Source organism: Sebastes umbrosus, chromosome 3, assembly GCF_015220745.1.
Source record: "Sebastes umbrosus isolate fSebUmb1 chromosome 3, fSebUmb1.pri, whole genome shotgun sequence".
NCBI classification, from domain to species: Eukaryota; Metazoa; Chordata; class Actinopteri; order Perciformes; family Sebastidae; genus Sebastes; species Sebastes umbrosus.
Genome location: NC_051271.1, coordinates 22121864 through 22134869, shown reverse-complemented (window position 1 = coordinate 22134869; position 13006 = coordinate 22121864). Strand labels below are relative to the sequence as shown.

Below are 13006 nucleotides of genomic sequence, written 5' to 3'. Positions count from 1 at the left end.
CAGTTTGGAGGTCTATGGTGTTTAAGTAACAACACTGAATGTTTTCTACTCCCATTTCATTCCCTTTAACCACCATTATCTTTATTATTCTGATCTGTTCAGATGTGGTGCTGTATGAATGCCACAAAATTGTTTTTTGTAATTGTTTTCATTGAGATTGAAGCGTTTTGCACGCTGCTTTTGCGTCGCTGAGCACATCACGTTTTTACGCTCTGTGCACTTCGCATTTTTATAAGAGCACCCTGAACGCCTCGAGTTAAAAAAATTCAACTCATAGCGGAAAAGTGCACGACATCGTTAATGTTTTTTGTCATTGTGGTCACTTATGCTGGATACCCGGAGCTTTATGACTTTACCAACCGTAGTTCTATGACCTCAACAGAAAACAGCAGGAGGTAAATTAGTGCGGTACTTAGGATTTTGGGTAAGATGTTTTCATTATGTTTTTATTATCAGCATTATTTAAACTGGACTATTAACTTTTTGGGTCGTGTACAGTTCATGGTTTGTAACAAGGTAACGTTAGCACTCATTTAGTGGTTGCCTAGCAACATATAAAATAAAAATACGCAGCATTCTGCAAAAAACGCTTTGTCTGACCGGGCAACAAAAAGGCAGTGCTGTGCACCTCGCGTTTTCCATCTGCAAAACACACTTTGTCTGATCTTTACTGTGTATTTCTGTGTTTAGCTGAGCATCTCACCTGGTCTGTGGGAGGCCAAAGTTCGTGCCCACCCCGACACGAGGAAGACTGTGCACCACCTTCTTGACAGTGGCTGCATCCGGGAAGTTGAACATGACTGCCGCTGTAGAAAAGCACAGAGAAACATCTATTTATTATATCAAGGATTATATTCATCTTCCTTATATGGCATAAAATCACCACTTCAACTCTTGATAAGAATACCTCCAGTACCATTACACCAAGAAATGTGTATGATTATCCATCAGGGTGGCAATAAAAAGGTGAAATGGTAACATAAAGGTAATTATAAGGAGCTGTCTTACTTCTGTTGGCCATGAAGATTTCCAGAGCAGTATTCTGCAGCAGGTAGCGTCTGGAAAAGACGGCGCGGATCTCTGTGAACAGCCATTTTCCATGAAGACCTTCTGTATAGGCTAGAATCTGAGAGGCAGGACAGGAAAAGGGAAAGAAAGGGGTCAATGAAAATGGAATAAGGAATGGATATTTTAAAAAGAAATAGACCAGAGAAGGACAGAAGAGATCAGAGGAAGGGAAGGAAGGAAAGGAAGGGAAGGGAAGAGGAGCAGACAGCAGGCTAGGTTAGTTCATTTTTCACACAGTGATGGCACGACGGCCTGAACAGCACGATTAATGTCTTATATTGATCAGCCTCAATGAAAAAGCGATCCCTTCAGCAAGAGAATGGGCGCTATTCAGCTGGAAGGAGTGAAGGAAATGTTTAGTTCACTAAAAGATAATCCATATTACAGCACACAGGTGAAAAGAAAATGACAATATATGTATATAAGAAACAAATATATATTGTTTTGATATATTGGAAGGGTTTGATGTGACAAGGATGAGGTTAAGAGCCTGTTTATGCTATTTTCTGTATTTCCATGGAGGTAACTGACACAGGGGTGAAACTATATTATGTTAGCTTGCTCCAGATTTTAAAATGCTTCGATGAGCTGAGCTTAATCTGTCCCCGTGGAGATTGGCGGTAGCTGTCTGTCAGAGTGACTTGTCCTGATGGCCGCCCGCCACAGCGCTTGACAGACCCAGATGCTTGGCCCTGCCCCTGCGATTCACACTCCTACTAATCCAGCATTTAGATTTGCTACTAACCTACTTAGCACTGCTTTGTTAGCTAGGCTCTTGTTTCACCCTGTGCTTTTAGTTTCAAAGGCGTCTGTTGACAGCGGGCGTACAGGGACGTGGTAGAAAGGTAAAAGGGACACTTTGCGTTGTCACAGCGTGGTTCAGAGGCTGTGTTATTAATCACAAATATTCAAATGTGAGCTAGCAAGCTAGGACTAGTGTTAAGTTAAAGGAGCTCATTAAAGGCAGGGGACAGCAGAGGGGACCAGCTGAGGCCTTTGGCAGCCAGCTGAGGACGGCCTCTCCCTCGCCGTCTCTATGAGGAATAAGATCTGCCTGCATCACAGACTCACTTCAAAGTCTCTGGAGTTCAATTAAATGTGGATTAGTGGCTTTGAGAAGCTGGCTGGGGTTGCGTCCCTCCACCATCCTCCATCCTCCTATCTTCCTTAACAGGGACTCAAGATGACTATACCAGTCACCGTCAGCCTGTAGCCAACCCCGTCACAGAGACCGTGCAGCACGCACAAGAGTAAACAGCACAAATATTCTTCATCATCAAGGGAAAAAGTCTTTCAAAAGGCAAAGTACTTTGCAAAAAAGTAAAAAAAAAATCCTGTAGCAAAGATTTTAATTTCAGATATTAAAAAAAAATACTTTTCTTTTCATCCACTTGCATTGAATTTCCACTGTAAGTAAAAAAAAAAAAGCACAAAGCAAGTGACTCATGTCTGTACAGCAAATAAGGAGCAAATATGAAATTCTCCTACGAATGTCTAGCAACACGTGACGCATGTGTCAATTTCCGCTCGTTGCATGCATGCAGTCTTTTCAAAATAATCTTCAGTCTTCACAGGAAATAACTTGGTTAGGATTAGGCAACAAAACTAATTAGTTAGGTTTAGGACAAGATAGTGATTTGGGTTAAAATAACTCCAGAAGTGGCGTAACTTAGGTACGGAAGTTACGTGACAAATAAATCAACTTTGAGTTCTGGTTTCACACAGGACACAAACACCGGTCTCCTGGACAAAAGTCTGGTGTTTTTCGCTCTTTATACTTCCTGGTTCATGGTTACGAGGATAAATACGCATTGATTTAATGATATACATATGTATATATATACACGAATTGCAGTGCATTACTTTTTGTAGGTATAGCTACGAACGGCGCATGAAAACAGCCTGAATAGTCTGTATAAACAGACTGTTAGGGACATAACTAATCACAGCTTTTCATTTCCCTCTTACAGTCTTGTTGCAGGTTTAGATGATTGAATTTTGATGACAAACAGGCCAAGACACCTGATTTGTTTTCTCTACTGACAGACATGATCAGATTACCATGTCAAGAACCTCACAGAAATTGCAACATGTTAACTTACATTTTTTTTTCAGCTTCTATTTGATAAAAAATGAAATTCCTGTTTTCAGGTGTATGATGAGTGAATGCTTGGTGAGTAACCTTTCACCTCCAAAAAGGAGTGGTTGACTCATTTCATCCCCAGGAGTACAACAATCATAGACCTGGCGATGGATGTCACAAAGATGCTGAGGTGATGAAGTTGCAGTCTCTGATTCCACAGATAGAAATGACAGTAGCGGAGGCAGCCAGATATCATATTTGTCCCTGGACCGATGAATCTCCTGGAACGCTGTAAATAGCACTCTATGCTCCCGAGATCATTGTCCCTATCGGCAGCGCCCTTTCCCTTGCAGATGAAAAAGCTGAGTAGGTGACAAGGAGCGTGACAAACTATCCGCGCTGTAATGCTCTCGCCGTTCTGACCACATCTGGACAAATTACAACGGCGTGGAGGATATTGTCCGAGCTGGAGTTATGGCTGCACCAGCTTCCTCTGTGACAGATAGTAATGGTGAGAAGTGCATCAGTCAGGCTCAAAGAGATGAGAATGCTACAGAAGCAGAAGAGGAAACCAGACTGTGCTAGGTTTTGTATCACATTTACATTTTACTATCTGAACAAAAAAAGGTCTGTTCAGTTAAAAAACGATGAAAATAAAATGATTGAGGTTCAGAAGAGGACAGCAGATTCCAAAAAAAGGATCAGGAGCTTATATGTCAACATAATCGGTTGAGAATAAAGCACAGTTTTATTGATGTTTCATCCCAAGTGGAACATTATCCATGGATTCAGGTCTGGTGTGTCCCCGAGATCAATTTCAAAGCGTCACGCGAGAGGACACAGCCAAACAGAAAACAAAGGAACTAGTCTTGATTGCGATGCTTTCTCTCTCCCGTCTCTCCCTCCCTCCTCTTTCAACCTGTTTGTGCGCCGGGCTGCTGCTCATTTCTGAAGCACTGTCGTTTGTCTTTGTCAGACGCCCAAAAGACTGCGGAATGAAGAGGGACACATGAAGAGGGGCTGGGTGACTGTGGCTGCGGTGTGTAACCACACACACACACAGAAACTGTCACTGCTGAATCTCGCAGAACGTCCTCGCCAGTGAACCCTCTCCATCACCCTTTTTCCTTCGCAAACTCAGTCTCCTTTACCAGCCTCTTCAGAAACACGGGTAAAGTCAAGTGGAGGAACATGGTGACACTACAGATGAAATTTAATTGAAACGGCACTGAATTAGTGTTGAGTTGGAGGAGCAACAGACCAACTATCAGCAGCGTGGTTCAAGATAGATGAGGCTCTCAACTACCTTCGCTGTCGCCAGGCTGAGCGTGTGTGTGTGTTTTTGGGCTGATAAGACACTTGTGTTGAAGCGGACAGAAGCCACAGCCGCAATACAAATAAAGTAAATCCTTATTTGTCATAAAATAGGATTTAATTTTAACACCAATAGTGTTGTTTTTGTAAAAGAAATGCTTAAAATTGCACATAAATAGATGCATATTTGCTCGTTCGGTTTAATGGGCTGTGCATCCTTGAAGGAAAATGAGGTGATTGAAGTTCAATTTGTTGCCTGTTATTAAGTATTTCCGCATGGCTGCCTCAGTTAAAGGATAATGGATGAGGGATTTATTATTACCTTTTGGTCAAATGAAGTGGTGTGGGAGATAAGGTGATGAAATTAATGAGCGGGAGGAAGAGAGGTGATCCATCAACATCAAAAACGGAGACGAGGGACAAGCGGTATTGGGAGAACTTGATAGGATTCATAAAAAAAAAACACAAAAAAAAACCTGTGGACTTATCAGCATGAAGAGTTGCTTTTCGTTTCCCAAAAGCTATCTACGTCAACACCCCTCGACACTCCACACTTACCCACACGTCACAAAATGACTTTTACATGCAAACAATGGACTGAGGTTGCAGATTCGACATGAATTAAATGAGACTCCCCTTTTCTTATTCAAAAGTCACAAATACAAAGTAAACCACTGCATACAGTTACATCAGAGCTCTGCGGTTTGTGACTTCTCCTCACTTGACTGACCACAGGATCAAGCCATCTACAATAACCAGAGTTTCAGCGGACCGAGACGCCCGTGGCGCTTTTACTGCAGCGGCAAATGAGAAAGAAAATCACAGACAAACACAAGCTGACATTTAAGGGCTTGTTGACACTCTCACCTGGTGCATCCACAAACATACTACAGATTACAACTCTTATAATCCTACTCTACCCATATTCTTGTTCACCTCCTCCCCCTCTCGCCTCAACCCCCCACCATCCTCTGTTCCACACTGGTAAACGAGGCCTTGTCACTCCCCATCAGTAAATGAGTTCATCGGACTAACGAGCAAGCAAAGGGCCCCGACACACTAACAAGGGTCTGTTGGCTGCCGGTGCCTCTGGACCAATCAGGACCCTCATCACCGTTGACACAAAGCCTCCAAGAGCCCTCTGGAGCCAATTAAGACAGATTTTGCTTTTGAGATTGAGTGATAGCCAGAAAAAAAGATAGGAGGAGGGAGTAGGAAGGACTGAGAGTACTGTAATGGAACAGAAATATGCATCAACATATTTTCATTGTAAAGATTTCTTGAAAGAGGTATGCGTTTCAATCAAATTACAGGTAGAAGGTGTATGCTTGGTGAGTAGTTGTTGCTCGGGGTAAAACAGACAAGTCATACAAGAGGAAAACAAAGCTCCCTCACCGTAACAACCTGGAATCATGTGACTTTAAGACAGTGCAGCCACATGACTCTACTTTCACACTCCAGCAGTTATCCTGTAGCCTTTGTGCCTCAGCGAGAATATGATTCAACCAACTGGCCTTGACACCATCTCTGTCTGGTCATGTGCTCCGTGACTGTTGAACTATGGGAGTAGTGTAGCTGAGCAAGCAGTGAAATACATAAAGTGATATAGTGACTGTAGAACAGTTAGGTTACCAAACCCAAAGCAACTTCTTTGAAAAATGAGTTCAACGCTTCAACAGTTCTTCACTTTTTTGCCCAGAGTTAGACTTAGAGAAGATTGATACCACTCTCATAACTATTCCTGGGGTTTACAGGTAACCTTGTGGTGACGACAAAAATCCAGGAAGAAACTGCGCCCAGCCAAGAAATAGTCCTGCACACAACCCCCCAGTAAAACCCAAAGACTGTATATAAGAAGTGGACGTCACCCATTGGTTTGTGTACTGCCGTTTTGAAGCCTTGAGTTCAGCATTTTGGCCGTCGCCATCTTGGTTGTTTGCAACCAGAATTGACACAAGAGGGTGGAGCTAAGTACAACTGAACACTGAGTAAGACATTTTTAGGCGCCCCAAATGTTACAGTTAACTTTTCTGAACTGAAAACACACTGTGAAAGGGTTAAAGTTGTAAGACGAAAACACGGACAACTCCCAGACCGAACAACGCAATGTCAACTGAGGTAATAAATCAATTGAGAAGTAGGGTAATTTTCTAATAGACTTCTATACAATGAGACTTCTTTTTGAAACCAGAGGAGTCCCCTCCTGCTGGCTATAAGAAAGAATGCAAGTTTAAGGCACTTCCTCATTGGTTTCACTTTTCAGGTTTTTGTATGGATTAAAAATATATAGCGTGTTAATTAGTGAGTTTTAGAGGTATTGGTAAGCATATTTTGTTACCTTTGAACAGAACCAGGCTAGCAGTTTCCCCCTGTTTCCAGTCTTTATGGTAAGTTAAGCTAACTGGCTGTACCTTCATATTAAACAGACTGATCAGCTTCAATATAAGTAGTTAAGACCGTTTGTGTCCACCAATGACTGATAGGCACAATTGTTCTACCATCATGTAACTAATTCAAGATGTAATCTCTGGTCACATGTAAAGGCCTATTTGCCTCGAGGGAAGTAAAACAAACTACAAGGTAAAAAAAAAAATAAACACAACTAAGAAGCTGCGCTGGAGTGTGAGAGAATTAAAGCAAAAATAAACAAGCCCAGCTTGCAGCAAGTGTAGGTTATGAAGCCTAAAGGCTCAAAGCATTCAGTCCCAAACGTCACCCAGTAAGAGTTTGAAGAAAGTCCCCTTTGAAAGGATCTGTGGGGCCACTTTGTCTGAATTTAGCCTAATAAGGATTAAACCCTTTTTTGGCCCTTTTCACTGTTTGCTAACAGGTTAGCCTTTTCTCCTTTCCTTTCCTTGGCTGCTTAGCCTTTTTGAAGTGGGAACAAAAAGAGGTCTTGTGTGGATTTAGGGAAATGCTGCAGTGGTCTCGGGGTTAATTGGTGGAGAAGTGAAGACTTCAGTGCATTAACTCATTAAATATTCAGCCTTTGGGCATAAGCTATGAGTACGAAAGCCTCAAAAGGGCCTTAACACATAATAAGATACTAAAGCGGCAATACTAAACACTAATGGTGTCAGTAGTAGGGATATACATAAACATGGAATTCATAAATGAAATTAACAAGTCATAAACTCAGTAAATAAGACAATATGAGCCTTTTCAACACCAAAGTGCTATGTATTTTGGCAAGATAGCATTCACGGATGCCGAAGTATAAAATGGCTCTGCTTGTTTTTTTATATTCAAAATCAGTGCTTCCTTTTTTTTTTTTTACCCCATCAAAGCTTAGACTGGAGCCACAAAGGGCAGAGTTAGTGGCTCAAAGGTGATGGGGAACAAAGGATGGATAAGGCCGCATAAGTGAAGGGAAGAGGGGTGTGAAATGCAGCAGACATACACAAATTGAGAAGATCCTCTCTGCTGTCTTTGCATTATCTCGATGCACGTTTAAAACCTTTATCGTAAAGATTCTACATGAAAAAACACTTAATTTTGAACAGTACAATAAAGAAATGTCATAGTGCACATAGAACTAGAGCTAAATTAATACATATTTAATTTAATTTTAATTCAACAACGATACCACAGCAACAAAATCAGCACCATAAAAAAAACAAGCTCAGCTTTGTACTAGGATATACTGCATATAAAATGCACTCCTAGACACCAGCAGCTACATACAGTATAAGACCTTAATAGTACTGCTGCACCTGTTGAGATCACACTGAAAGGGGCTTAAATACGTTCCTTGATTTGTCATGCTCATCAGCAAACACTTGCACATCAGGAAAAGGACTAAAAGAATGTACATGCTTTTCACAGATATTCAGAAAATCAAGGAGACAGGCGAGAGCCACCGCTGAACGCAGGAGGTGTTTCAGACTCAATGCTATTGGTCCTCCACTCCCCTATAAGCCGACATGGCAAACATCAGACAGGTTAAAATCGCTGACCGGCTCCTATCGCATTCTCCCCGCTTTCCTTCAATCTCTCATTTTGCCGTTTAGTGATGGATAGGCTTTTTTCGGGGTTAGTGCGAGGCTTCGCTGAAGTAAATTCTTTTCTAATCCGGCTATTGTCACCAGCTTAAGTGGGTGTTGGGTGAAAAGTACACCCCTCTTGGGGAATTCGGGGTTGGTTGTCCGAAGCAAAAGAAGAGGGAGAGAATGGGACTTATATAAACGGAACGGCTGTGGAGACTTTTGAGAATTTGAAGGTGACTCAATTGGAGCTACAGGTTTATCAGTGACAAGTATTTTGAGTTACAGCTGTAATACAGTGAATCAAATTAGTGAGTATCTCCAATACTCTGGAGGCAGATAAATTATGAAGTAATTAAAATACGAATGAAATCAAACTGTTTTCATACACCGTGCATAGCTATACCTACGAAAAGTAATGCACTGTAATTCATACAAATCAATTTGTATGTCATCCACATAATTGTCACGCATGAAGTATGAAGAGCGACCAACGTCGTGTAGGGAGGAGGTTGGGGTGGATGGATGGGTCAGAAAACACCGGTTACCTTTAATTTTGTTGCCTAAACATAACAAAGTTGTTTCCTGTGAAGACAGAAGTTTATTTTGAAAAAAACTGTATGCATAGCGTAAATTGACATATGCGTCACATGTTGCTGGACATTTGTTGGAAAACAGAGCTGAGAGCTGAGGAGAACTGCAGAGTTGGTGATAATTATCAATTGTCTAACCAGACTCGCCGGATGGTTTGTTACACAGAACCATCTGAGAAGCCGTCATTGGAAACTGTTTTGAAAAGGGCAGGCACTTTCAAAGAATACTTGGCAGGTGATTGGATGAACCATCTGTCAATCAACCTCTTGCCGAAGAGCGAAAACATTGCTTTGTTGTACTTTGCTCTTCTGTCAACGAAGAAATACCCTCCAGTTCTGATATAACTGATGCTATTGCAGCATCTACGCTAACCTCTTCAGGAGCTGCCATTGTTGTTTAGAACCAACAGTCGCCACTACGTGTTGTCTCACACTACGGTCTCACACACCTTAGCCACGCCCGTAGCTACCAGTACCTACCGGTAGCTCCTCACAGGACGCCGATTGGTCTGTGATCTGGCTTGCCGGACACAAACGCATTACTTGTAGCCTGACAAGATGGAGTTTTCCGTGATCTTGTGACATCACAAGAATCCAGCTGCCGTGCAAGGTAAACAATTGCCGCCTTTCACATTACATACAGTACATATGTACATCTTTAAAGTGTAATAATTATTGATAGAGGTTCCGTCATTTTACTTTCATTGAACTTGTCCTCAGCATTTGATTTTACTACAGTATATTGAATGTGGAACAAATTTGAAGTCAATCATCTTTTGCTATTGAGAAGGTAGGTTAAAAAGATGATGGTGGAGTTGAGCAGAGAAGTAACTACAAGAAAAACGTATTCATCCTTTGATTTGACTTTATGGTATTAAAGATAATCTGTGTATTAGAATTGCTTTTTCATTTATTCCACAGTCTTCCTTCTACAGAGCAGAAGTAAAGCTCTGTTGTGCTGATGTCTGCTAGAAAGGAGTCTTGGATGAGTAAGTAATCTGCAGAATGTCCCTATGGATGTGCCATTTCAACCAGACTGGATGGGTCATTAACCATAATGGCAATGGAGGCACCAGAATCCAGCAATGTTACATTCTGCTCTCCGGGACATGAGATGTCTTTACACATCAATGCTATCGGCTTACCTTATGAAAACAAATACATCTGGTTAGAATTACTCTTGATTTCTTTTAGGAATTAGCAGCTATAATGAATATTATGTCCTAGCCCTGTCATTTTGCCTTTGTATTTATGAGGCATTCTACGATTAGAAATACAGATAAAAGGAAGCCCAACAACGCACATATTTACTCAAATTCTTCGACATATGGATCTAGTTTTATCATCTGAAATGCAGCACAGACCTTTCAGACAAAACAAGACCACATTTACAATTCCAATTTCTAATATGCCGAGCTGGACATCGATCTTTGAATTTGAGCCGGGTGTCTCTCTGACCTCAGCTGAATAACAGAGGCTTGTGTGAACAGCAGGTACACAGGTGCTGATTGTAATATCAGTAGCCTACCAGGCAGACTGGCATCCATAAACAGGCCTATCCATCAGGCTGGTGTGTTGCCTTTGACGCGCGTGTCAGAGGCAGACGAAGGGAATAAATGATGGAGAGAGGGGATCAATCAAAGGAAGGGAGGGAGGCACCTGCCCCCTGACTGGCCCAGTCAAGCCCAGAGATGGAGCATGATGGAGGGGCTAGGCTCAGGTGCAAAGAGGGGGTGGCAGCTCTTTGTCTGGAGGTGCTTGGTTAAGTGTGAGCCAGGTCTCGGCCGCAGTGGTCTGTGGTTGTGTTAAGGTCCAAAGTCAGGTCACAAACAGAGGGATAGAGAGAGGCCGAGCATGTTTATTAGTGAAAAGAGATGGGGTAGTTGTTTGTGTGTGTGAGGGAAGAGCAATTGGAAGGGAGACATTAGTCATCATTAGGTGGCGAGATGACACAGTGTCTAATGGTTCTTTATGTGATTGCAAATGTGGCAATCGTCTTTTCTCGACCTGTCCTACCTGGTTACCACTCGCTGCACAGATTCATTGGCCTGCTTTGCACAAGAGTCACGGTTTACGCTTCTCATTCCCAGGGCGTCAAATATCGAGGCTTTGTCGAATTAACTACTGTATAACGTAAACAGATCCACGGTAACGCTCCAAGAAAGTCCACCGGGAGTGTGGTGACATAGTTTAAAAAACTAAAAGACACACACCGGGCAGGCGGGAAGGGAGGTGGCTGGGTCAAACAAACACAACGCTGTGTTCACAAAGATCAGTGTAATTTTCACTTTACACACGTAGTAATTTTAAGCCCAACCCTTTAGTTCTTTTACATAACCTAACTATAGTGGTTTGATGCCAAAAATAAAGTGATGCCAAAGGGCGTGACAAAGAGGCGGTATGTGACAAGTTGGGATGAGAACGTGTTGATTTACATCTCATACATTTACATGTTTAGCATGTTAGTATGCTAACATTTGCTAATTAGAACTAAACAGCTGAGGCTGAAGGGGTTGTCATTAGTTTTGAGGAACCAACGTATTGAATACATTCCAAATTTTGAGCTGATGATGGCGCTACACAAAAAGTTAAGGGATCACCAAAGTTATTACAATTCATCCTGCAGAGAACATGATTGTCTGTACTACATTTCATGATGCATCCAATAGTTGTATGAGATGTTTCACTTAAAACCCCAAAAACATCAACCTTGTGGTGCCTCCAAGGGAAAGTCATGGTATCACTAACGTTAATTAGGATTCATCGTCTGGAAACCATGAATGTCTGTACAACATTTTGTGCCAATTCATGTGGTAAATGTTGATTTATTTTACTGTTTAAGTGAAAACTTTGACCTGGTGGCCCTAAAGGGATATTCAGGGGATCATCAAAGTCAGTAGGACTCATTCTCTGGTGACCATGAATGTCTGTATGAAATTTCCTGGTTATTCATTGCGTAGTTGTTGAGATATTTCACTAAAAAACAAAAGTGTAAACTTCATTGTGGAGAAAAAGTCAGATGATCACGAATGTATATGGGATTCATCCTCTGGGGACCAAAAATACTATCGATCCAATAATTGAGATATTTCAGTCCAAACCAAAGTGGTGGACCGAACAAACTGACACACCAAAAGACCGACTGACCAACATTGTCCTCCCTAGAGCCCTGCTGCTGGCATGGCTTAAAACACACAATAACAGAGAAAGAACCATCTTGAATTCTGCCCATATATTTCCGTTAAGCTCATAGTCTGACAACGGCCAACTTCCAGAGGATATCTGACAAATAAGAGTACGACAGATACGGGCCGTAAGCAAAAGGATGAGCCAGTATCTTGGGTTTCTCCAAAGCTTTGAGGCCCATCATTAACAAGTCTTCCTCCATCACTCTTAAACACCCAACATCTGGCCAGGGGACCGCTGACCTCATCCCTACAGAATGAGTTAATCATCGCTGATATAACCTCACTCAAACAACTGGAGTGTAATACGAGAGACCGTATCGCAACCATCGATGTGGTTTGAGACTCAAAAGGGAGAGGAGGTGGTGAGCATATGCAGAGAGATAAAGAGACAGTAAAGAAGGTAACAAGACTTTACTGCTCTACTGGGGAACAGAAACTCACTTCAGGAAGCTTTAAACCTTTATTTGGCCTTATCTCCTCTAATTGGCTTAAATCATTCGTAATTGTTTGCACATGTCTTAATGTTGAGCAGCTCCCAAAGCTCGGACCATGACTTGACATAAGCAGTGAGGCAAATCGAGAGGAGCAGTATGATAATAATTGGGTTTCCTGATGACTGGATGAGCCAAAGTGGGCTGCGGGGAATGATGTTTGAGACTAAACTGTGCCTGGATGTTTTGGGATTCGAGGAAAGGGAAACACATGATGCTAACGAGTCTGTCTCCGGTAAGGAAATGTTTCATGTCTCTCAGGTGCTATAATTACTGTACCTGGAAG

At 42.0% G+C, this 13006-nt stretch overlaps 1 protein-coding gene across 15 annotated transcripts in view; it reads right to left on the bottom strand.

The window, feature by feature from the left end:
- lrba (LPS responsive beige-like anchor protein) overlaps positions 1 to 13006 on the bottom strand; it is a 239889-nt gene that overhangs the window by 65681 nt on the left and 161202 nt on the right. For all 15 annotated transcript variants that reach the window (XM_037765352.1, XM_037765349.1, XM_037765351.1 and 12 more), the window contains 2 exons: positions 1009 to 1126; positions 704 to 806 (listed from right to left, as the gene is read on the bottom strand). In XM_037765352.1, the coding sequence (XP_037621280.1) occupies positions 704 to 806; positions 1009 to 1126 (221 nt within the window). The remainder of the gene's footprint in view (positions 1 to 703; positions 807 to 1008; positions 1127 to 13006) is intronic.